The sequence below is a fragment of the Trachemys scripta genome, chromosome 1 (genome assembly GCF_013100865.1).
Source record: "Trachemys scripta elegans isolate TJP31775 chromosome 1, CAS_Tse_1.0, whole genome shotgun sequence".
Taxonomy (NCBI): Eukaryota; Metazoa; Chordata; order Testudines; family Emydidae; genus Trachemys; species Trachemys scripta.
Genome location: NC_048298.1, coordinates 82931305 through 82954858, shown reverse-complemented (window position 1 = coordinate 82954858; position 23554 = coordinate 82931305). Strand labels below are relative to the sequence as shown.

General features: G+C 41.2%; 1 protein-coding gene, 1 long non-coding RNA gene and 1 other non-coding gene across 4 annotated transcripts; 1 reads left to right on the top strand and 2 right to left on the bottom strand.

Moving 5' to 3' along the window:
• Nucleotides 1-1659: 1659 nt before the first annotated feature.
• Nucleotides 1660-12312, bottom strand: SLC25A3 (solute carrier family 25 member 3). 2 transcript variants are annotated; one of them, XM_034773443.1, is made up of 8 exons: nucleotides 12165-12312; nucleotides 11856-12009; nucleotides 8361-8485; nucleotides 5350-5529; nucleotides 4984-5165; nucleotides 3972-4144; nucleotides 3097-3207; nucleotides 1660-3018 (listed from the first exon to the last, which is right to left on the bottom strand). In XM_034773443.1, exons 2-8 carry the CDS (start codon nucleotides 12001-12003, stop codon nucleotides 2858-2860), a joined length of 1080 nt encoding a protein of 359 aa, XP_034629334.1. In that variant the 5' UTR covers nucleotides 12004-12009; nucleotides 12165-12312; the 3' UTR covers nucleotides 1660-2857. The 2 variants fall into 2 exon arrangements, with proteins under 2 accessions (XP_034629334.1, XP_034629324.1); XM_034773433.1 differs by lacking the exon at nucleotides 8361-8485 and adding an exon at nucleotides 8072-8196.
• Nucleotides 4489-4731, bottom strand: LOC117871407. The gene has a single exon (XR_004644217.1). It is a non-coding gene; the product is annotated as a small nucleolar RNA SNORA53 (small nucleolar RNA).
• Nucleotides 12313-16820: 4508 nt separating the features above from the next.
• On the top strand, nucleotides 16821-19102 carry LOC117869792. The gene is made up of 3 exons (XR_004643858.1): nucleotides 16821-17278; nucleotides 18028-18101; nucleotides 19060-19102. It is a non-coding gene; the product is annotated as an uncharacterized LOC117869792 (long non-coding RNA).
• The last annotated feature ends 4452 nt before the right edge of the window (nucleotides 19103-23554 follow it).

The window sequence follows — 23554 nt, the reverse complement described above, 5'->3', positions numbered from 1 at the left end:
TGGAATTATTTTGGAGTGTAATTTTACATGGACACCCAAACAGATTACTTCTATTACAAAAGTGCAGGAACATCCATCTAGCAACAGCTAGATATTACCAGTAGAAAATTAGAAATTCAGATTAGTTGTAACAGCAAAAAAACCCCACTAAACTCCAGCCATGGACGGATGTAAATGGAGTATCCAAAAATGGGAGCTGTTTAGTTGTAAATCAGTTCTTGCCTGTGATGGAACGACATACTAGACACCTAGTATCCTACTACTGCAGGCTATGCCTGAGAAGTCAGAGTAATCCTGCCAGAAGCTAAACTTAAACTAAATCCAGCTGGCCAGAACAATGCTCCTCCTGCAGGAAACTGGGTGAGCTTAGGTTCTTTGCCTCCCACTTTAGCTTCTTTCAAAAGGAGTACAAGAGTGATGTTAGAGAAGTTTTACCCTCATTCCCCAGAATGCTGCTAGAATATTGTATAGGATGGCAGTAGGTAGATAAAAGTGTTTTCACTCCACCCTAAATCACTGGGGGGGGGGGGAGGAAATATGCAAGAGGTCTATAAAATCATGACTGGATTGGAGAAAGTAAATAAAGTGTTATTTACTCATTTTCATAACAAAGAACTAAGGGTCACTAATGAAATTAATACGCAGGAAGTTTAACACAAACCAAAGTATTTTTTCACACAATGCACATTCAACCTGTTGAACTCCTTGGTCTTCACAACATCCCCTGGCAAGATTATAACAGGGTTCAAAAAAGAACTGGATAGATCCATCAATGACTATTAGCCAGGATGGGCAGGGATGGTGTCCCTAACCTGTTTGCCAGAAGCTGGGGATGGATCACTTGATGATTACCTGTTCTGTTCCTTCCGAGGCACCTGGCACGGGCAAGGCGGAAGACAGGCTACTGGGCTCACTGGACCTTTGGCCTGACCCAGTATGGCTGCTCTTATGTTCATTTACCTTATGAACCTCCAACTATTCTTGAACTTCCTAGTTTGGTAAAGATATACTGTAATGATGCATTTAGGATGTCTGGTATCAGTTACTCCAATGCAGCTTTATAATGTATGTAAGGTCACAGAATAAGGCATTATGATGTGTCTTTAGTGAAGAAAATGACAGTGGATTTCCTAGTGATGGGCGAAGTGATTTAAAGCTTATTTCTGTACTACCCTTCACTCATATCCTGGTCATTAAGGGCGGTCAGCATGTATTTTGTTACAATGTTAAGATGAACTCTGTAAGTATGTGTTCCTCACCAAAGGTTTTTGTAATATTTGCCAACATTTTATGTTACTGCACCTGTGACTCATTCTTCACTCTCAAGCTGCTATTGGGGGGGGGGGGGGAGAAAGGAGTTCAAATCTACCCTGTTCTTTAGCTAGTAACTTTAACTGGACCAAGTTTCTTCCAGTTCTCCCACCACCACTCTTTTCTGTTGAAGTTTTGGAAGAGTATCATACAACAACAAAAATTAAAATTTTCAAGAGATACTCATTCACTATAAGAACCAAGCTGGATGTTTATTATATTTTGTCATTGTGCACTGCATCATCTCTTTAGATAGAAAGGTAAATGAATTACAACTATCCATATTGTCTGTAACCAGACTATTATTCTTAAACAGTACATACTTCCAAATAAATACTAGAAGCATTATTTAAGCAGACACCTAGTAATTTTAATACTGTGCTAGTGGAAAGCAGGTGTATTTGACAGGTACAGCATAATCTTGGATATACATAAAATGAAAGCAGTTTTCTGTACTTCTAAGCCAGCATATGCATAATCAAATCCGGTTGCCATTCCCATGCTAGCAACAAAAGGGAGAGAATTGCTCCCCTCTAGACAGTACACAAGCAGAGTGGAGGGGAGAACCCCTCCCCCTCTACCCTGGGTTCTCCCCTCTACTCCAAGATGGGATTAGAGTTGCAAGTGCTGGAGCAGAGGGTGCTACTGTGGGTGGTTGATGCATCTTTAGTGGGGTGTCGAGGCAGTGGCAGCAAAGGAGAAGGAGAAGAACACTGGCCTATGACTGAGACCCTTCACCTCCCCCCTATGAATTTGCACCTGGGTGGGTTGAAAGAAAAATGCTCCTTACTAAAGTTGGGAATCACAGAAATAGGTGGCTGTCATACAGAGTCCACACATCATATGGATTATGCACCACACCAAAAGCAAAATCTGGTCAACAAGCCAGCAGAAGTTATCTGGACTGATAAGTGAAAAAGACCTACTATGTAAGGGGCTGATGCCACCTCTTCATTGCCACAGGGTGCCTCTATGCTGCACTTCCCTGGCTGCCATTTCAGTCAGGACTGCTGGCTGCTCAAAGCTATGGTGTCTTCCTCCAGATTATTATAAATTGATTCCAAGAGACTGTCCCACAGTCAGCAGCCCCAGGTCACTAGAATGCAAAATTCAAGTTTATGCCACCTTTGTATCCCTATAATTGCATTTGTGCTCTTCAGACATAGCTAGGGACATGGTGCTTACCATTTCCCTCAAGATCTGAGAGAGAGAGACTTTCTTAGAGACCTTTATGAGATGCCAGTTCTTGCATTTCAAGAGCTTCTAAGCTTCTGGCTCACTTAAGATTCAAGGTACAATATTTACTCTTGCAAAGTTTTAAATTTACATGTATGATATCAAATGACACACTAATCACTCTAGTTCCCATTTATTTAAACAGATAGTGACAACAGAAGTTTTTGAACCCTCAGTTGGGATAAGGGCACAACCAATAATTGTATCAGATACAGAATTTTAGTCTCCTACATGATCAAATATATAAAAGTTCAATGAGCGAAGTTTCTCATTAATGCTGGTCAACCAGAAGAGTCAGTCCATGATTTGTCTATTCAGTTAGAGCAAGCTTCTTCTTTAGGGATTCTGGCATTTCAGGTGGAGGTGGACGAGGAAGTCTGAAATACACCTTGACAGAATCGTAGATGAACCACTGTAGTGCAGTCAGCGTACCAATCATAATAATACGGGCAAACAGACCCTTCCATACCCCTGTTGAGTAAAGCACAAGCATTAGCAACTGGGAAAGATTATTATATATTAACGTGGACAGGAGTTTTAAGTTCTTACCTTTGAATCCAAGCCTCACTAGAACCTGTGAAGCCGAACTGCCCTTTTCCTTGTTCAGCACAGACACCACAGAGTCAGCAGGATGAGAAACAATGGCACAGAAAACACCAGCTGAAAAAATTATCAATACAGTATTTAGTGTTGCTATAGTACCATCAAAGGAACTTCCATTAGCATGTAACTGCTGTTAAGGGAAAAGGCAAAGGAAGAAATAGGGCCACATTTCTATGCAAGTTAGTAGCCATGTAGCAGGGAGAAGGTGGCTGCCATAGCTCTTAAATCCTGCCAGAGCCGAGTCTGCTCTTGTGTGGCTTAGGAGCCCTGGACTGCAGTCATATGCAAGCCTCACCTCTTGTGATAACCTCTACCCTATCTCAACAGGGAGTCTCTGCAAAGCTGATCCCCTAACTGGAGAGCCCTAGGCAGTGCTGTACTGCTCCTGTGAATCTCCTCTGCAGTGCAGATATGGAGTTTCATTCTGACAAATTTAAGGGAGTCAATTATGTAATCACTTCCTCCTGCAAGTCTTCTTTTGCTGTGCTAAGCTAGTGCTCCTGCCAAAACCTGCACCTCTTTCAGCTTAGGAACCACAAAGGAGCTCATGATTGCTCCTAATGTAAAGTGCAAATGTTCATGGCCTTTCATAATTCAATTGAGAGTCAAAAAAACCAAGACCATTTTTCATTTAGCTACTCATTCTTTTCATAACTTTGAAAGTTTTAATGAGGTTAGGCAGGGAAAAAATTACAAGAGTATCGGAGTCCCTATTTTCAATTACATAGTTTCTGGAATCACTGTAGTAAAAACCCAGGACATAAGATTGTTCACACTTTTCAGACACTTCTGCAAGAATCAGCATTCAAAGGCTTCCTTACCAATGTAGCCAGCTATAAATGTGACAACCAATTGTTCTGGCTTGGAACATTCACTCCGGGGCTTGGGAACCACATACTTGTAAAGAGCTTCAACTGTACGTTCAAAGCAGGCAAATTTCATCATTGTGTATGGAATCTGTCTCATCCATAAAGGAACAACACCTTTGTAGAACCTTAAAAGTGGAGAGAGTAAGAATTGTAGCAAATGCTAGCCTATTTTGGAGTGCAATTCTACTCTGAAAAGAAACTAGACAGCACTGAAGCAGTTCTCATTTACTATCTCAGCGGCCTGTATGTCTAAGTAGTTTGCTTATTTTTACAGTTAGGAAATCTAACTGCCAGACCTGCAAAGTGAAGGTGTGTGTTTCTGGCTCGTGCCATCTACTGAGAGAGAATTTAAACAATTGTACAGGCTCAAGTGTTTATCAGAAAGATAAGCAGCTGTAACAGGAAGCAGAAAAGTTAAGGTGATGACATTTTGTAGTCATTTCCCTGTTGAAAGTGCAAGTTAATAACTCATGTCTGCATACCAGCCAAGTCCTGATAGTGAGAAATGACATGTAGATCTACAGCCATTGATATCAGAACACAAAAGGCAAATGTGCAGGTATAATACTCTCACATGCCAATGACTCAAGCATCTTTGACTGTACAACAAAAAGTTGCTGAATATCAGTTGACTGGAACTACCAGAAACTAAAGTTAAAAAGCAGAACTCAGCACAAGAGATATCCACAAAGATGGATCTAAGGAGCATGTTGACTACATTAACTTGCTGATGTCGGCAGCCTGTTTTAGCAATGAAAAGATTTCCTGATATTCCATTTTGATATACAGAATCTTCAAAGTACCCTTCACTACTTATGTACAATATGACAAGGTAGAAAGCATCAAAGATTTTACTTAATGCTATAGCCACTATTAAGGCTAAACAGAAGAATTATTTTCCTTTGCTAATACGGATCAAGAAATTGTTACATTCCAGCAGAGAGAAGCTGATACAGATACTTACGCCCATACACCTTCTTCTGCAAACATTTTTGGAGCAGCTTGTCTCAAAGTGTTAGCATATCCAGGCTGTGTTTGAATGCGAACCTTTGCAGCTTCCATTGGAGCCAGAGCAATATCAGCAAAAAACTCTGCACTGGCAGAGGCAGCCAAGTATAGTGACGTACGCCACAAATATGCGTTTTCCTGAAATGCAAATGGAACCAAAGATTTTTATACTGTATTCTTTCAAACTGAACTCAGTATTTCCATTATACAGTAAAGTGAATTAGCTACAGAAATATACAACATACAAACGGGGTTTAAAAAATATATATATATATATATATATATATATATATATATATATAGTAGACAACTTAAAGCTTACCTCTCCTAGTAGGTTGCCATACAGGACTTTGAACACTTCATAGAAACCAAATTTGCAGAGCCCTTGCATAGAATATCCAAAGAAAGTTGGAGCCCATCCCTTAGCCAGACCACGAACACCATCTTCTTTAACTGTAACTGAGAATCCATTGAAGATGCTTTTGTATTTTTGTGGGTCCACCTAAACAAATTGGAAAGTTATCTACATGGTACAGGCAGTAGTAGGTTCTCACACACACAAGCAGTAAGTTTTCTACCCTCTTCCCATAGCACCAGGATACAGATTGCTACACTAAATTACCTTTACTTATAATCTTAATGGTCATTAACTAGTCTCAATTATTAGGCTTGCCACTGTCGGCTGAAATTCATAGTCTTCAGATACTGACATGGGAAGTTATGCTAATCCCAATTATTTTTACTGTTTGTTCCCCATATCTATAGTCTCAACAGATGTGGCCCTTTGACTACATTAGCAATTTTGCTGGATAGCGTTCCCACACTGGTAGGATTGTGTGGAAAATTTATATGGGCATAACTGTGCTTATGCCAGTTCCCTGAACTAGAATAAGCAGTTACATCAGTATAACCATGTCCACACTTTAAGGATTATGCCAGAATAGCAATGTCAGTTAAGAATGTGATTTTACTGGACATGGCTATGCTGGTATAAAATTTAAGTGTAGACTGAGCCCTAAAGCTCACCTCACCATTTGCTCAGCAACAGAAGAGTATTTTTCAGTTACTAGGGGGGGGTTTTTTTGTGTGTGTGTTTGAAACTACAGATCTTGGGCCTAACTTATTTCCTATTTTTACTTCTGTATACCAGGAATACATTGCAGAAGATGTACATTTTGTACTGTGAAAATATGTGAGTGGTATTTCAGTAATAAGCCAGTATTCCATTCAGTAATGTTCGGAGAGCTAGTCTAGCTTTTTAATGCTGTAATAGTAAAGGAAGCCAGGAATACTACTGCTACATCATGAGATTGTGATAAAGATTTAGAGGACGTCTATTTCTTGCTTTTGTGCATTTAACACTTGACATCAGCTTCTCTTATTTGAGACTCAGGGCAATATGAAAGAAGGAAATGCCACACAAAGCCACAAGAACAGATAGGGATGACTATGGGGTTAAGTGGAGCACAAATCTTTAATAAAAAAATCAAAAGACACTCTATTTCATATAACTGTCCATTTAGTTAATAACTCAGAAGTGTCAAGTATATATATTTAATTACTTTAAAATTCAGGACCTGATGCCTCTTTAGAGCCTGTTTTATGGAGGCAGTTTCAGAGTACAATGTTACAGAAGTGTTCAGTTACCTGTATACTTTAGAAATTAGGACTATTCCTCTATTTAGAGAGAAAGGAAGCTGACTCTATGTTAAGTAAAACATTTAACAAATTGCAGGTTTTATTTGGTAAAACATGAATATGTACTTGACTCCAGTGGTTTCAACCCAAACCATTTATAAGAGCTTATGATGCCTTCACCTGAAGCAACTAGCATTCAGTCAAATGCATTATAAGTTCACTGTATCTTTCATAATGGGATCACAACTTCCCAAAAAAATACACCAACTTCCAGCCTTGAAGGAGGTTTAGAGATCTCTAAATGACATGCAATTCCAAATGAAAGGATATCAAGATTGTTCCTTTAAGCAATCAGGAACTGTTGCACTGGCACAACGTTCACATCCATTTCTCCCAGTCTCAGAAGTTTTACCACCACTAGATGTCTGCTAGCTCTAGAAATACTGCCAGTTCTAGAAATACTGCCCACCTCACACAGTAACCTGAAAGCCAGTGAATTTCTAGCAGTTTAGAGATGTGCTTTAATCTACCTGACTCTTGGAACATAAGCCTTTGGCCAAACAGCCGCTTAGTTATGTCATTAACCAAAGAATGTATGATAATTAGATCCTTATATTTCCACGTAAGTAATTTAAACGTTCAAATGGAATGGGTGTTCAGTCTCTTCAAGTCTACTTAATCATGTTTTACCATTTGACTGTTGGCCTACACAGCATTTTTCCTATCCTTATTGATAGCGAACCATGCAAGCATTAATTTGATCTTGCAACTCAAGTAATTCCAAGTTTTAGTATAATTTTAATATAAGCATTAGCTTCCAACTGTTATGCATTTTCCATTTGTTCATAAGAAAGGCTCAAATTAAAAACTCAATCCAGAATCCATGCACAAAGTCCTCTGTACTAATTTTCATTTAATTCTTACATATGCACATCATATACATCTCAGATCCTCTGAAGGTAATTGCCCCCTACTTCCAGAATGATAAGAAAAACATATTATTCCTATGCCCCCCACAGAGGTGCTTCACTAGTTTTTAGTCACAAGATACTTAAGACAATTGGTGGGAAACTTTTGCCATGAGTTATTCAAAAGCATGTTTCTCAACTGTAATTGGCTAAAACAAATTAAGGCTGAAATCTCAAAGTGGTTAAAAGTTTTCCCTATTCATCTATGCTATCGTTCATCTGCATCACAAGGATGCAAAGTTTTTTATTAATCCAATGGATGTTCATTTAATCCAAAAAGAAAATTAAAGCTTGATTATTACTTCTTTCTACTAGCACTAGTGTTAAGGTATTACATTATACCCCTTGTAAAACTCACATGACATACAACCTCTAGACTAAATATGAAAATAGATTAAGTTAAAGAAGCTTTGGACTCCGTTTCATTCAGATACAAACCTGGATACGACATTTCACTAAATCCAGAGGTACGACTGCAGTGTGCGTCAGGCCACAACTTAGGACCCCACCAAAACCACAGAGAGCATAAAACTTGAGCGAGCCATATTCACAACTGTATTCCTCTGCAGCAAAACAAAGACACCATGCTTTTATATAAGCCCCATGCACAGCTGGAGAACATCTTGCTTGATGGATAACTTACTCCTCCAGCTTCTGTTAGCAGACATGTATCACACTTCATAACCATGCTTTATGAGTTTTATCACATTCAACATGCGAAACAAACCTGAATCCTGCATTTAACCAGGTCTAGGGGAACCAATGCTGTATGTGTTGTGCCACAGCTAATAATCCCACCAAGGCCACAAAGGAGAAAGAATCTGCCTGAGCCATATGCACAGCTATATTCCTCTGTTTAATCAGAAAGAAAAGTGTTAAAGTTTGTACACTTAACTGTACAAGTCTGTGAAGAAGACACTGTTAGTATTTCATGTTTAAAACCCATTTCCAATAATCCTCCAGCACATTAGATTAGAAGTAATTGCCTTAATGATTTCTATCTCCCTGATACAGATACTAGCTGGCTAATGGGTTGCTCAAATACTACGGCACTGGCTCCTGGCTTCACTCCTAATTTTTTGGACGAAAGAAAGAGCAGCTAGGTCGAGTTCCAGGCCTGCCAACTTGAAAGTGTCTATTTACATTCTCATTTGTCAAAGTTTTCACTGAGGAAGCTTGTCCTTTTAATGAAATATTGAGCAAACTATTTACGTTTTTAATTTAGTAGAGCACCTCAGTCTTTACATTTGAGTTTTATTTAGATTCAAGCACAAATTTAACACAGATCGAAAAAAGCCATTTGAAGAGCTAGAAAGTGAAACAGTTAGGACTCTGGCCTGGTCTGCACAAAACTGCACTGGTCGTTAAACCAGGTTAGTTGAATCAGCGCAGCTTTGGTAAGGACACTTACATAAGCATGATTAAACATATGTAAGAGAATCCATATACCTGAAGTCCCACTGGTTTAACACAATACCTCTAGTTCAGTGGTCTCCAACCTTTTTATGCACAAGATCACTTTTTGAATTTAAGTGCAACCCAGGATCTACTCCACCCCTTCCCCAAGGCTCTGCCTCACTCACTCCTCCTCCCCCCCCCCCCCAAACTGCTTGCTCTCCCCAACTCTCACTTTAACTGGGCTGAGGGTTGGGTTGCGGGATGAGGTGTGGGACTGGACTGGAGCCACAGGGATTGGAGTATGGGAGGGGGCTCCGGGCTGAGCCAGGGGAAGGGGGTTGGGGTTCAGGAAGAGGTGAGGGGTGCAAGCTCTGGGAGGGAGTTAGGGTGCAGAAGGGGGCTCTGAGCTGGGGTTCAGGGTGCAGGAGGAGTTATGGAGGGCTGACTCCAGGAGAGAGCTCTGGGGCGGGCTCCCGCAAGGCAGCACTTACCTCAGGCACCTCCTGGTCAGCAGCACAGCAGGGCTAAGGCAGGCTTACTGCCTTCCCCAGACCCACACAGCTCCCAGAAGCTGTCATCACACCCCTATGGCCCCCTCTCTGCAGGGACTGTCCCCACAGCTCCCATTGGCAGCAGTTCCCCATTCCCGGACAATGGGAGCTGCAGGAGCAGTGCTTGCAGGGAGGAGCAGCATGCGGAGCAACAAGCACACCCTCTCCCCCCTCCAAGGGGCCCCAGGGGCAGAAATACTCAAAGTAATCTTACATCTAAAAGTTACACTTTCAGAGTCTTATTCTGGGATGTTTCCTTCACATGAAGCCACACTTAAAGTATTTTCACCTTTGTTACTGTACAAACAAATTATTCCGCATAGAGACAATGACAAGTGTTGACTTCCAAGTAAACCGAAGAAGTGTAAGAATCAGGGACAGTGTCAAGTGGCATCCAAACAAAAGAAAGATGAATGTTTACTCTAACCTAAATATAATAAAGCAAATAACTTAAAGGACAACTTTCCAGAAGAATACACTGTGGCCAATGCCACCTCTACAAGAATAGGCAAGTACAGTTTCTCAGGAATAATCCAGAGTCTTGGTTAGAACAAAGTCAAAGGTACAACAGTTATTTTCCCAGGAGCCAAATAAAGCCTCTCTGAAATGATAATAGGACAGAACTGATAAACCAGTACCAATATAGGGCATATTCTACAAAAGTCATGTACTTCACTCTTAAGAACAGTCTTGACAGAGAAAGGATGATCTTATGTTAGGTGCACTTGACTAGCATCAAGACTAATGGATCCTGTTCCCAGTGTGTCTGTGTGCAGCCTTGGGAAAGCCACTGTTACTCAGCTCAATTACATATTTATAAAGTGGTGGTTATATTTTTCTACATCCTGAAATATAAATTAGCATGCAAGGTGCTCAGTTACTCATCACTGAAGAAAAGCCTGTATTTATCCCTCTATGGAATCATTAGTGTCTGTGCAACCAAGAAGGGAGAAATCTTTTCTTAAAGAAAAGATGTCTTAGCTCTATATTCATTTTGTATACTAAAGCCCAGCGTTTTTAATGGGAAGCAGTGTGGTTGAGAGGCTAGAGCAGCAAACCACAAATCAGGAGACCTGGGTTCTATTTCCAGCTCAGCCACTGGCCTGCCAGCGTCCTTGGACAAATCACCTCACCTCTATGACTTAATTTCTCAGTCTATAAAATGGAGATAGTGATATAAACCTCTTTGTAAAGAGGATGGAGATTTAATGAAGAAAATTGCTGATATTATTAACTAGAAATTTTCCTTGATATAAAAGTGTCACTAATTTTTAATTACTATTGTTACACACACAAGATTAGGGTCATGACATGATAGAAATATTTTTCATTTGCCACACTGCAGAGTTTCACAGCACTTTATGTATAGAAAATGCCTTTATATTGATTTCTTTAAAAAAAGCATAAATTAGAGACTGAAAGTTTGGCTAGGATATTCAGAGAGAAGGGTGGTACTTTGACTAATTGATGAAGTGGTCCAGATTTCCAGTTTACATCCAATTATTTTTAAACATTTACAGAATTTGTAAGTCTTTCAAATGGAGTTCACATTACAGAAAAAAATCCAAGCCATTCAAGATTTTCAATATATGCCAGATCTATTCCCTTTATTACCAAGATCTTCCTCTTCCCTTTAAAAGCTCTGGTGGGGGCCATATGAGATTTACTTTCTACAGGTAACATGCCCTTGCTTTAATTTAAGACATGGATGGTGGGTCCAGTCTCTAGTGATGTGTGCCAGGCAAATACCCAGAGGAAGGAATAAGTGACTGGCAGCCCGTGTAGTCTCTACCAGCGCTTTCCTGGGTGGCTGTGAACCAGCCGCAGCAACACTGCCCTGTGCCCCAGCCTAGTTTTCAGGGGCTCACGCACTGGGGAAGATGGCAGTTCTGGCTCTCCCAGAAGCGGGAGACACAGGCCTGCGGCCTGGCCGCACCAAGGTTACAGCGATAGAGCCGGGCCCAGAGGCGCCCCGAGCGCGACGCACTAGGGGTGACCGTGAGCCACACGGGCGCAGGGCGGGGCAATCGGACCCTGAGCACCTGGGACCCGACACAAGCCGGGAAGGCTCCCCCGCCCCGTGCCCTTCCTTGCCCTCCAAACAGCACCGGAGAGGCCCGCTCGAGGCGGCCCCTCCCCAGCCGGGCCGACATGCAGGGCCAGGGCCAGGGCGGTCCCCCCCGCAAAGCTCCGGCGGGCAGAACCCGTCCCATCCCCAGAATGGAGGGACGCGGGACGGCGGCAGCGGCCTCCCTTCCAGCTGCTCCATTTACCTTCCGCGATAGCGGCGGCCGCCAGACTCCTCCGGGGGCTGGGCGGCTCGGCGGGGTCCGGGCGCTTCCTCACGCCGTCCTGGAGCAGCTGCAAATGCGGCGCGTGGAATGGATTTAGGCGGGCGAGCGGCACGACGGACGAGAACATGGCGGCCTGGGGAGAGAGGCGGACACGGAGCGGGAGTTAGCAGGGGCCGCGCGCTCGCCGGGGCACAGGCCGCAGCCCCACAGCGAGCAGGACCCAGAAGCCCCGTCCCGCGCGCTCCGGGGACAGCACGCGCCGGCTCGGCCCGGCTCACTGACACTCACCCTCTAAAATGGCGGAGGCGCCCACTCAAGTTTCCGCTGCTCCACCGGCAGCTCCGCTCAGAGGCCGACTATCGACCCTGCTCAATGACTTTGTCCTGCTCCGACGCAGGGGGCGGGACAGCCGGCCAACAAGCAGCGATGTGATTGGCGGAGAAGCTCAGCGGACAGGCGTCACCACGCTGACGTCCTCGAAAACTCCAACCTTCGTCTTCTCACGCATGCGCACTCCTTTATACCACTACCCCGCGGAAGCGCCCGGTGCAAAGGGAGCGGGGGGGAGGGGCAGAGCGAGTCATTCTCTGTCCTCGGACTGTGGGGGCCCTGGCACTAGCCCAGCCTGCTGAGGGCGGGGGCTGATGGGGTGACGCTGCTGGCGTCAATGGAAGCGGAGCTCTTGACAGTCCACTTCTGTGTCTATGCGGGGGACATTTTCCAGGTGGTTTTGAATCAGTCCCGCTAACCCGGGTTTGAAGGGCTCTAACGGGCCATCTCTGTGGCCTTGGCAAGTTGTGACATCCGTGTAGTTGGGCCAGATTTAGAACCAGGCTGAAAATGCCCCCCCCCCCCCCACCTAAGGCCCGTGCCAGGTACCTCAGTAAATGGACCTGATTGTTAGCTCCAGTGTCTGCCCCACAGAAGCCCCTGGCTGGCCAGGCCATCCAGTCACCTCTTTGCAACTCCTCATCCTGAGTATGGAGAAAACCTAGGACCTTGCTACCTTGTATACCTCTGGACTGGACAGCCCCTGAGTTAGGAAATGTTGAGTTTATCATCGCTTTTGTGTTGTAACAATGCAATCATGCCTAGGGTGTTTACTAAGGCTGCCAGAAATAAGTTGCAAAGAAATTTCTCTATTACTTGATGTGTGCAAGTGTTCTTGGGAACTCCCAAAGCTAGAGCCTGAAGAGCCTAGTACTTGTAGCACCACAGTATTCATCTCCAAGGTTGTGGTAAATCTATCACGGTACCAGATAGCTACAGACAGGTGTACCACTACACTCACAGCAATGACCTGCAATGGGGTCAGTTACAATATCTGTTATACATTCCCCTTCCCTGTCTTCTTTTATTGTCTGTTTCTGTTATCCTCTCATATTTCTTTCTGTCCAGTTTATATTACTTCACTCTCTGACCCTGTTTACTCTCAGGGAAAAGGGCAATGCAAAAAAATCCCAGACAAACCCATAAGCTGAAACAACTTAATTTTGTATCCACAGCACCTTGTATTCACATACAACTGTCAGACATTTTACAAGAGTTAATTGTAAGCAGTTGGTTCAGTGCAAAAACCAGGAGCCTAATTCTTCACTGCTTTGCACCTTGTATGGTCATTTACACCTGTGAAAAGTCAGTGTAAAATTAGAATTCTCCACTCACATATACCAGTGGTAGTATTTTACATCCACTTTGTATTCACTTTTTCACAGATGTAAATGACTACATCAGGAACGAGTAGTGGAGAATCAGTTCCAATGTCTTTAGTTCATTTCAGGTCTGAAGCAATGCATTCTGCAACTATTTCTGCCCATTGTAAACAGGAAGCTGTATGCATTGCAGCTGCACAATTTCAGATTGTCCTCCTGTTCTCCTTGCCACATCAGATCTCCTTTTGGTAACCTACGCTTATGTTGGAATAAGAGTATTCACATGAGAGGTTATACCAGTATAACTATATCTCTTTAACTTGGTAACATTTCCCCATATATACAAGATCTTATTCCAATGTCCAGAACATATCCTATGGATAAGAAAGAACTGTTAAATATTAGAGGCCAACTGAGGTGATTAAGAAAAGGTCATGCCAAAAATGATTTTGTATCACAAGGAAGCACTTTAGAGTTAACATTCTAGATTGTCTCTGGAACAGAAATCACAGTTATTGTGATTACAGAAAAATAGCTCATGGACTTTAAATGAGATATATTTCCAGCTTTATATGGACCAAATCTATGTAACCTATAATAAAAGATATGCAAGTATCAGGAAAAAATGGATGAGACCGAGCTAGATTCCTTGACATATTGTACAGACTGAAAAAATCATAGTTAAAGCTGCCACAGAACACCAGCTTTGCAGCACAATCTAATGTCTGATTCTATTAACAGAAGGTGATGTTACATAAAGTAGGGGAAATATTCATTCATCTACTGTGAACTAAGTACACTGCAAATTACTCAAACACTGAGAATTTCCTCCCAGGTTTATTATTTTTTTGCCTCTACTGATAAATCTGTTTGGGATTTACTTTCTGTGTGTGTAAGATCTAGCCAATTTGCAGACCTCCTCATGCTTTATATATTTTATAAACAAAAAAAGTAAATATATATTCTAATTGTTATAGGTATCATCCTATTCTGCCTCAGCTAACTCTCACCTTCAAACTGGTGCACAATAGCAAGTACTGTAAGTACCAAGCAGGAGCACAAGAACAGTTGTGTTTATTATATTTATTTTGCTAGGGGAATTCTCCAGGGAGGGCAGAAACAAAGGGGAAGGAAAGGGAATAAAAGATACACAAATAAAATTAAAAATGGTGGGCACTGAGTATCTGATCCTGCCCCCACCGAAATCAATAGGAGATATATCAGTGACTTCCATGGTTGCAAAATAGATCCCTAAGAGAGAGCGAAAAATAACAGGTGGAGCATTGCATAAGAAAGATAGGGCAGAGAAGGGTGAAACAGAAATTCAAGAGGAAAAAGATGAGAGACTGCAAAGAGAGACAGCCAAAGAGCAATTGTTAATGGTAACTACTGATATTGATTTACTTTAACACGCACATAATTTGTGCTGCTCACAAAAAAAATGGCCTTTTGTGTTCAAAATGCATCAGCCTAACACATCACTATTTGGTGACACCCTTCTTGCTCTCTGTCTGTCAGATACAAAACTATGCACGATGGTTGGTGAATCAGTTTTTTCAGTCCTTTTTCTGAATTACAGATTCTATTGTTTTGGAAGCAACATATTATGGCACAGTTTAGTTTTGCCGATATGGACAGACCAAACAGTTTTTTTAACTTATGAAACAACATAACAATCCTGTAAAGACTTGGGCAATAGCCTGGATCTGCAACATCATTTTAACAGTTTGTCCTACCACTCACCCAATCCCACCTCACCCCTAGTACAAACTCTGTTATAAACACAGTGGCCGGAAATGGTAACAGTTGTAGTACACAGACAAGTGTCACAGGAGAGATAATTGCTAATTTTTCTTCTGAAAACTTCCATCTGGTTTGATTTTAAATTCAATTAAATGTTAATTGCCTTAGAATCACAGTGTTGTTGTTTTCTGTATTTCTTTTGACTGGTGTAAATTTTTAGCTGTTACATTATCTGGAAATACTATTTTGCAGAGGTATGCTCCAACATGAGCCTTGTACTTCAGTTAAAACCTTGCAGGTTTCTCCTGGGGAGAAGGTAGGGGCATGTGTTTGTATTATTGATACATACCCCATACATTTCTTATGTTTTAGGAGCAGATAGCTTTTCCTTCCATTATCAGGAGGGGGTATTGAGTTTTTGGATATTTGAGCTGACCATTTGACTGTTTTAAGTGTGGATTTGGAAAGGCTGGTCAGTGAATTTGAAACATTTCTGTCTGTATCCGCATTAACTTTGTTTATTACAAAGGCATTCTATCAAAATGTAGATACAGGAAAGGAGGATACAGGAACAGCTATAATGCAAGATTTAAAATAAGATTCTTCTATTCGCTGTTCTTTGCTAAAATTCATATTCTGCTGTTACCTTTCACTCTTCTTCTTCCTCCTACTTAAACAAGTTGATTTTCAGAAGATACCCCTCTCAGAGGATTTCTTGGTTGTTGACCAAAATAACTAAAATCATATGTACTAAAATTTGATTGTCTTCAGAGATGGACTTTGTAGACCTTAAAACTCCAGTACTGTATCTCATACCCCCATCCCAAGTTGAAATGTAAAGGGAAAATATCACCTATCATGTTGGGGGAGTGGGGAGAGAGAGAATGTTTCTAGCCCTTGCAATGATAACCTTGACAATGTTAAACAATACAAGCCTGGGTCACTAATTTCCCTTGAGAAGGTTATTCACAGTCTCCTCACAGTGACTCAGGGCTGTCCTTTGGGAACTGGAAAAAACATAGTAATAGGTCCCTTGTTTTTTGGGAAGACCTCAGATTAGTTCACAGTTGCGGGAGGCAGTTTCCACCCAGACTACTGCTGGTGGTGGAAGTGCTGCCACAAACACCCTATCAATCGAGGCATCTCCTCTGCTGAGCAGCTATATGACCTCCGGCCACAAGCAGGGGCCTTTCTATAGGATGAGAGGCAGCATGGTCTAATGGGATAAAAATAGGATTGGGAACAAGGAACTAATCCCAGTTCTAACACAAATCCCCACTGTAGCCTTTGTGAAATCACGTATGTCAAGCTTCTCAAGCAAGGGCCTAAAGTTAGGAGCCTGAATTCAGATATGCTGAGCACCCATGGTTCCTATAAGTAGGTCTGATCACACTGGTCAAAATTCCTGTACAATTAAGGACAGGTGACAAAAGTGTTCTTTTTAATCGATGCTCCTGCCCTCGACAGAACTATGATGCTAAGACCCCATATCAGCTTCACACTGATGCATTGCAGAGGCTGCCTTAAGCCCTAGCATTCAGAGAGATGAGTGGGATACGGCTAGTAGAAATTTTAGCCATTCCTTGGTATGGAGTGGTTCACACATCAGCCATGCAAGCTGCTGCAGTCCTGAGGGTGTAGTAACAGCAATGGCACAGCTCTGCTGCCAATCTACAGCAAGATCCCTTCATCTCACTGGCTCCCGGGGAACTTCCCAGTGTGCAGCCTGATTACCTCAGAAGTGCCGTAACTTCAGGGCAAATTCAGACTGCATTGCCTGAGCAAGATGACGTGTAGGTGAACAGCCAGCCAGAAAACGTGGTAGTGTCAAGCCTATCTTGAGTGAACCAGATTGGGCAGGCTCCAGTGTGCTCCAAGTAAGGCAAGGTCAGCTGAAATACAGCTGCATTCTGTGCATAGTTCAGTTCATTGGAGGGGGAGAGCGCGACATGCAATTCAGATTGTGAGGTTTAAAATACAGCAGGCGGTTTTGTTTCTAAGTACATGGTAAAGAAAACTTTGAAATGAACTCTTCTATCCTGTAATGAGTTCTTGCATGTCCTGGTGTAGTCACGTGTATCCCAGGAACTCTAGGAAACATAGTTTTATCCAACAGGGAAATGCTGATGTTCTCACTCACAAAACGTTGGAATGGTTTAGTAACTGCTAACTGTAATGAGTATTAGGGCTGTGATTCTATAAGTTACAGATAAAACAAACAAACCAAACGAGATCCACTTAATTTATTAGGGGAAGTTTACCTGTTAAACAGATTAATTTTGTTCATGATCACTCAGATTTAGTGTCTGATTTGATAAAATATGGAGTGTTCTAGAAAGTTGTAATTTGAGCTTTATAAAAAATCCATACTATTCTTTGTTTTCTTACACACAGAGCAAAGGTAGTTATTTATGTGATGAGGACATGAAAACATATTGACTTGTGATATCAAAAGCAGTAAGGTTCACAGTGAGAGCAGCTATATTAAATCAAAATGTTATTTTTATCCATTCAGATATGTAATGAGCAGGGCCAATATCATTTAATATTTTGTACATGTAGATTTCCATAAACTTATCTTCTGATTAGTAGAGATAATATTTCAACTGCAAAGGACATTCAAATTACTTTTAATGTATTTACATTGAATATTATGTATTGCACTATGCAATTTGGTGGATCTATGACTAGGAAAAAGTGGACATCAGTATTTACAATATATAATTGGTTTAATTTAATACTATTCTTTATCATAGATGTCAGAAGGAAAGAGGAATTCTTGAGGAGTTTGCAGCTTAGTAGATCTTACATTGTGGGCTTTGCCAAACATGTGAGTTTGCAAACTTCCTTTTAAAACTTTTTTTTTCTTCCAAAGGAACATGATTTTCTTGTTAAAGGAGCTCTGTGCAATGCATTCAAATCTATCTTCCCTAAGTAGCCCACACCCCACCTGTTGTATAAATACTTTTTAGACGTTCTCTCCTCTGCTCCTAGTTTTCCCACCTCATGAGTTTCTCTGTATTTGTTTTTCCTACTCTGCACCCTTCTTGCTTCATCTTCCTCCCTAATTTTATTCTGCATTTTCCGCCATGAAAAAAAAGGAGTCTTGCCTAGCTTGCATACAAAGTCAAGACCATTATACCTTAAGTCAAGCTTTTGGACCAACAATGTTAGAGAGTTTTAAAGTTAGGCAAATGAGTTTGACCATCCCTAGTAATTTGAAAAATAAAGTTTGTTAGATGTTTATATGAAGCATATAGGTATTCTATTGTGCCACTTTTATGGCCATTTCAAAGTCAGTTAGACTTAGACCTAAGTCCTAAGTTATACCTTTACTGTGTTTATGCATCTGTGAAGGCTTGCTGTTGCGTAGGCAAAAAGCAACCCTAGCTTTCTTCCTACAGATAAAATACAAAGTTGTAGCAGAAAGGAGAAATATGTAACATTTACTGGACTGATCAATCCTTTTGCTTATTAAGGAATAGCATAACAGGGCTTCTTTGTGATTGTTTTAAGTCATGTCATTAAATCAGGATGGTAACCAATATTAACTAATAGTGGACTCACATTATGGAACTGAAGTTTCAGCAATGTAGGTGTTATCCAACCTCCCATGGAGAATTAAAACCAGAAACAAATTGGCAAACACCAGTTTTGACCTGCCCTAAAAATTGCTCTGATTATACCTAGGTTTTTGGCCTACCTAGTGTGCAATGTTTTGAGAAATCACATGGCTTTTATCTACAGGGTTTTTGTTGTTTGTAAAAATCTGCTCTCAATTTTACAAGGTGTTTCCTCCCTGAAATGACCTCTGAGGAAAGACTGAAGAAAATTGGGTTTGTTTCGTCCGGAAAAGAGAAGACTGAGAGGGGACATGATAACAGTCTTCAAGTACATAAACGGTTGTTACATGGAGGGAGAATTGTTGTTCTTAACCTCTGAGGATAGGACAAGAAGCAATGGGCTTAAATTGCAGCAGGGGAGGCTTAGGTTGGACATTAGGAAAAACGTGTCAGGGTAGTTAAGCACTGGAAAAAATTGCTTAGGGAGGTGTGGAATATCAGTCATTGGAGATTTTTAAGAATAAGTTAGACAGACACCTGCCAGGAATGGTCTTGTTATTACTTAGTCCTGCCTTGAGTGCAGGGGACTGGACTAACTGACCTATTGAGGTCCCTTCCAGTCCTGCACTTCTGTGATTCTGTACTTGTTCTAAATATGCTTTTGGAAGGAAAGTGCACTACTAGTGAGCAACAAGTTAGCTCATAGGTGATTGTTAACTCTTCATACAAAAATTATCCCACTTTTGGATGATCAGATCGTATAGCTATCCGAGCCCTTACAGTGCATGTAGAAAGTTGCAATATATGTTACTCCTATGCCCTGAAATCTGGAAGACAAAAGTGAAAGATATTAAAGTGTTCTGCAAAACATAGATGTACAGGCATTTTTTGTGTGGATTAGATTGAAAGAAGAAACCTCACGTATTAGTATTTTTCTTAAATCATTGACTATTATTTCTGTGTTGTAGAAATAAAAAATCCATGAAGAACATCTCCCGTTTGGTTGTCCATCCCCATACAGATGCAGTTTACCATGCCTGCTTTTCCAAGGATGGACAGAGAATAGCTTCTTGTGGCGCTGATAAAACCTTACAGGTAAAATACATAAATGTAAGCAAAACTAAAATATGTAAGACAATCCAGACAAAATAGTACTTAGTTTTTTCTATTTTTGTTTTACTATACAAGGATGCCAAGAAACTAGAGTACTTCAGAGGGAAATAATTCAAAAAGATATAGACAACGGTGCCTAAATTATTTTAACTGTATAACTTATATTGAGTCATCTTTTTATTCAAAAGGATACAGGATTATATGGTTCAAGGGTGTTTATCCCATAAATGCATCTATAGCCAGTGTAATATAGAGCTGTCTATACTAGATTGTTTGTTTTTCTTTAAGTACACCCCTGGATCACGTTGCCTAAGGGCACATCTGCAATATACCATCTGTAGCAGCAGAGTTATGGTGCTGCAGCTGTGTCTCTGTAGCAAAGATGCTTCCACCATCAAAGGACAGGATTTTTCTATTGATGTAGTTAATCCACCTCGCCGAGAGGCAGTAGCTAGGCTGATGGAAGAATTCTTCTATCAACCTAGCCATGGCTACACAGAGGGTTAGGTCCACTTAACTATGGTGGTCAGGGGATTCAATTTTTCACAGCCCTGAGTGACTTAGTGATGGAATTATTAATAGCAGCAATTATTATTGTGATTATGGAATAGATAATATTTAGTCCTGCTATTACTACAGGGGACTGGACTCTTCAGGTCCCTTCCAGTCCTATGATTCCCCTGTCATACATGCTGAAGACTAAATGAAAGAACCTCCAGTGGGCAACTTCCTATCTTAGGCAGTCACTTTATTCTATGCGTGACATTTTCATTCCTGTTTTATTGACTTTGAGTACCTGTTTGCCAGAAGCTGGGAATGTGCAACAGGGGATAGATCACTTGATGATTACCTGTTCTGTTCATTCCCTCTGGGGCACCTGGCATTGGCCACTGTTGGACACAGGATACTGGGCTAGATGGACTTTTGGTCTGACCCAGTAGGGCCATTCTTATGTACTATTATGCAAAGAGTTTTGCTGCTCTATTGAGTGTTTCTTTATAGAAGAGGCAGTCTAGTATAAGCTACTTATCAAAATTTACATTTTAGTACTCTAAACATTTTTGTGGTACATTACCCACTCGATCAAACAGATCAAGGCAGGAAATGAGGGTGTCCTATATGACAATACAGCATACTAACAAGTAGCCTAAGGAACTAATCTCCCACCCTGCAATTGACAAATACCTTCAAGGCTTCAGGACCAGAATGGGATTTGATCGGAGACCTCTTGGAATAGTAGAGTACTGATCACTAGGCAAATCTCTACACCCCTAAAGTTATTAGCCACCCTATATCAAATGTAGCAGTCCAAAGTAGTTAGGCTTCAATACAAGTCTGAATATAACGTTTCAGGCTGGGAGCTGTGGGATCTAGCCAATCATTAGTGACCAACACGGTCATGCATGAATGAATGAATGAATGCCACACCTTAAAGTGGTGGACTCCCAAGAAAGATGCCCTATTAAATTCCTTTCATATATATTTTTGCAATAGATTTAGGAGCCTAGTAAATTAGCTGCTTTGGAAAATTTTACCCTAAGCCACTTTTGAAAATGGTACTTGGGCACCTAATACCTCTTGGAAGTCAATAGGTCTGAGGAGCCTAAATCACATAGTTGCTTCTGAAAATTTTACTGGGATAAAGACTTTCCCTAAAAGCTTGTAATTTAAGAAGTCTGAGGGCCAGATCTACCAAGAAAAATGTAGGCACCTGCCACTTTAGGTGACACCAAGATCATCAAAACACCCTCTCAGCTACTAACTCTGTAGGCAGCTAGAGTTCTATGGCACTAAAGTTTCTGCCAGTGAGCATGCACACAGCTACTTCAGTTTAGGTGCCCATCTCATGCATACATCCCAGCAGAATCCTCAAATTCAGTGCTTCCCCTGCCTAGGTAGTATACAAGCATGCCCATTCCCATACAAAACAGCCAGAGGTTGTGCCTCCCTTATAGCTCAGTGGTTAGAACAGGGGTTCTCAAACTTTTGTACTGGTGACCCCTTTCACAAAGCAAGCCTCTGAGTGCGACCCCTCCCCCCTTTTTAAATTAAAAACATTTTTATATATTTAACACCATTATAAATGCTGGAGGTGAAACAGGGTTTGGGGTGGAGGCTGACAGGCGTGACCCCCTCCCCCTCATGTAATAACCTCACAACCCCCTAAGGGGTCCCAACCCCCAGTCTGAGAACCCCTGGGTTAGAACATGCATGCTGGTAGGACACCAGATTCAATTGTCCCACTGTCTGATATGGATAAAGGATTTGAATTTAGGTCTCCTCCCTTCCCCCTCAGGAAAGTACCCTAATCACTGGGCTAGAGGGTATAACGGAGCAGGCCTCACTCTTTCCTGTTTCACAGTGTATTAAATAATTAGAGCATGGGGATTGGAACCTGAGTCTTCCACATCACTCTAACCATGGGCTAAAAGTTTCTTAAAAAAAAAAAAAAAAAAATCGTTGGTTTAGTGTACGGGTACTGGGCAGTGTTGGTGGCCTGTACTATACAGGCCAGATTACATGCTTCAGTGGCCTTAACTCTATGACTAAGGCATTCCAAGATGTAATAAGTGCTTAACTTCCTCAGGGATGGGGTCCAAGCCCTTTCTTACTGGCTACCTTAGGTGACTTCCCAATCAGTGTTCTGGCTTTTATGAATCTCATTCTTGGGTGCCTAAATCTCTCCCTACATTGGGCAAGGAGGTCTGTGTATTCTACTGGAGAGCAAGGCTCCTACAACTTAGGCATTGCAACTCAACATTGCAGCACTTTAGGCCCTTTATGAATCTAGCCAATAGCCCACTCCTGAATGTTGGAGAAATAAGATGAAGTTGACCAGTATAAGTGTTACTCCTTTGATAGCTAATGGCTTATTTTCCCGTAAGTGCTCAGGGACCTTAACTTCCCTGCAATCCTTTGAAAATGCACATGGTCAGCACCTTTAGAAAGGTTCCATGCTAAAGTTATCAGATAAAGGGCAACTCCTTTCTGTAAGTGAAAGTGAGTATACTTCAGTATTTATAGAAGGCAAACAATTCTTAATACTTGAAAGGATTCATTCATAATGCCATAAATGAGTGCCATTAATCCAATAAAATGTACAGTTATGCTGTTTCTGCTGTAGCTTTAGAAGGTATATATAAATCTCTAAAGTAAGCACAGCTGAATGAAACAAAACAACATTCACTGAAAGTACAATTCAATTGTCAACAAATTAGTTTGGAGACAGGTCAATACACAATATTTCTTTTTGTAAAACTATACCGAGCCGTAATAGGTTTTCTATGCCACAGCAAGTGAAGTTAGTTAAACCTCTCGGTTCAGTAAAAGCAAAATGGAGCAAAGCCCATCTTGGTACATATAGGTAGAGAAAAATAGGCTCAATTAAGAATTACTGTAAACAAGACATTTTCCCAAAACAAAGAGGGAACTGGAATCTCTGTTAATGATTATTACACAGTGAAATTTTATTTTGGGAATGTTTAAAATTTTTTACTTCAGTGGCAGAGAACTTTAAAATATTATATATTTCTACACATTTTAGATTAGAAGCAAAAGCAAAGCCCTTCATATAGAATACATTCTAGCAATACCACAAGACAGCACA

Coding starts and splice junctions, on each gene's coding strand:
- SLC25A3 (XM_034773443.1), bottom strand. CDS start 12,003: ATGTTCTCGTCCGTCGTGCCGCTCGCCCGCCTAAATCCATTCCACGCG. Junction 5,530..8,360: donor TGGTTAAATGCAGGATTCAG/GTTTGTTTCGCA, acceptor CAATTTGTTTAG/GTGGACCCACAAAAATACAA. Junction 3,208..3,971: donor ATTTATAGCTGGCTACATTG/GTAAGGAAGCCT, acceptor TAATTTTTTCAG/CTGGTGTTTTCTGTGCCATT.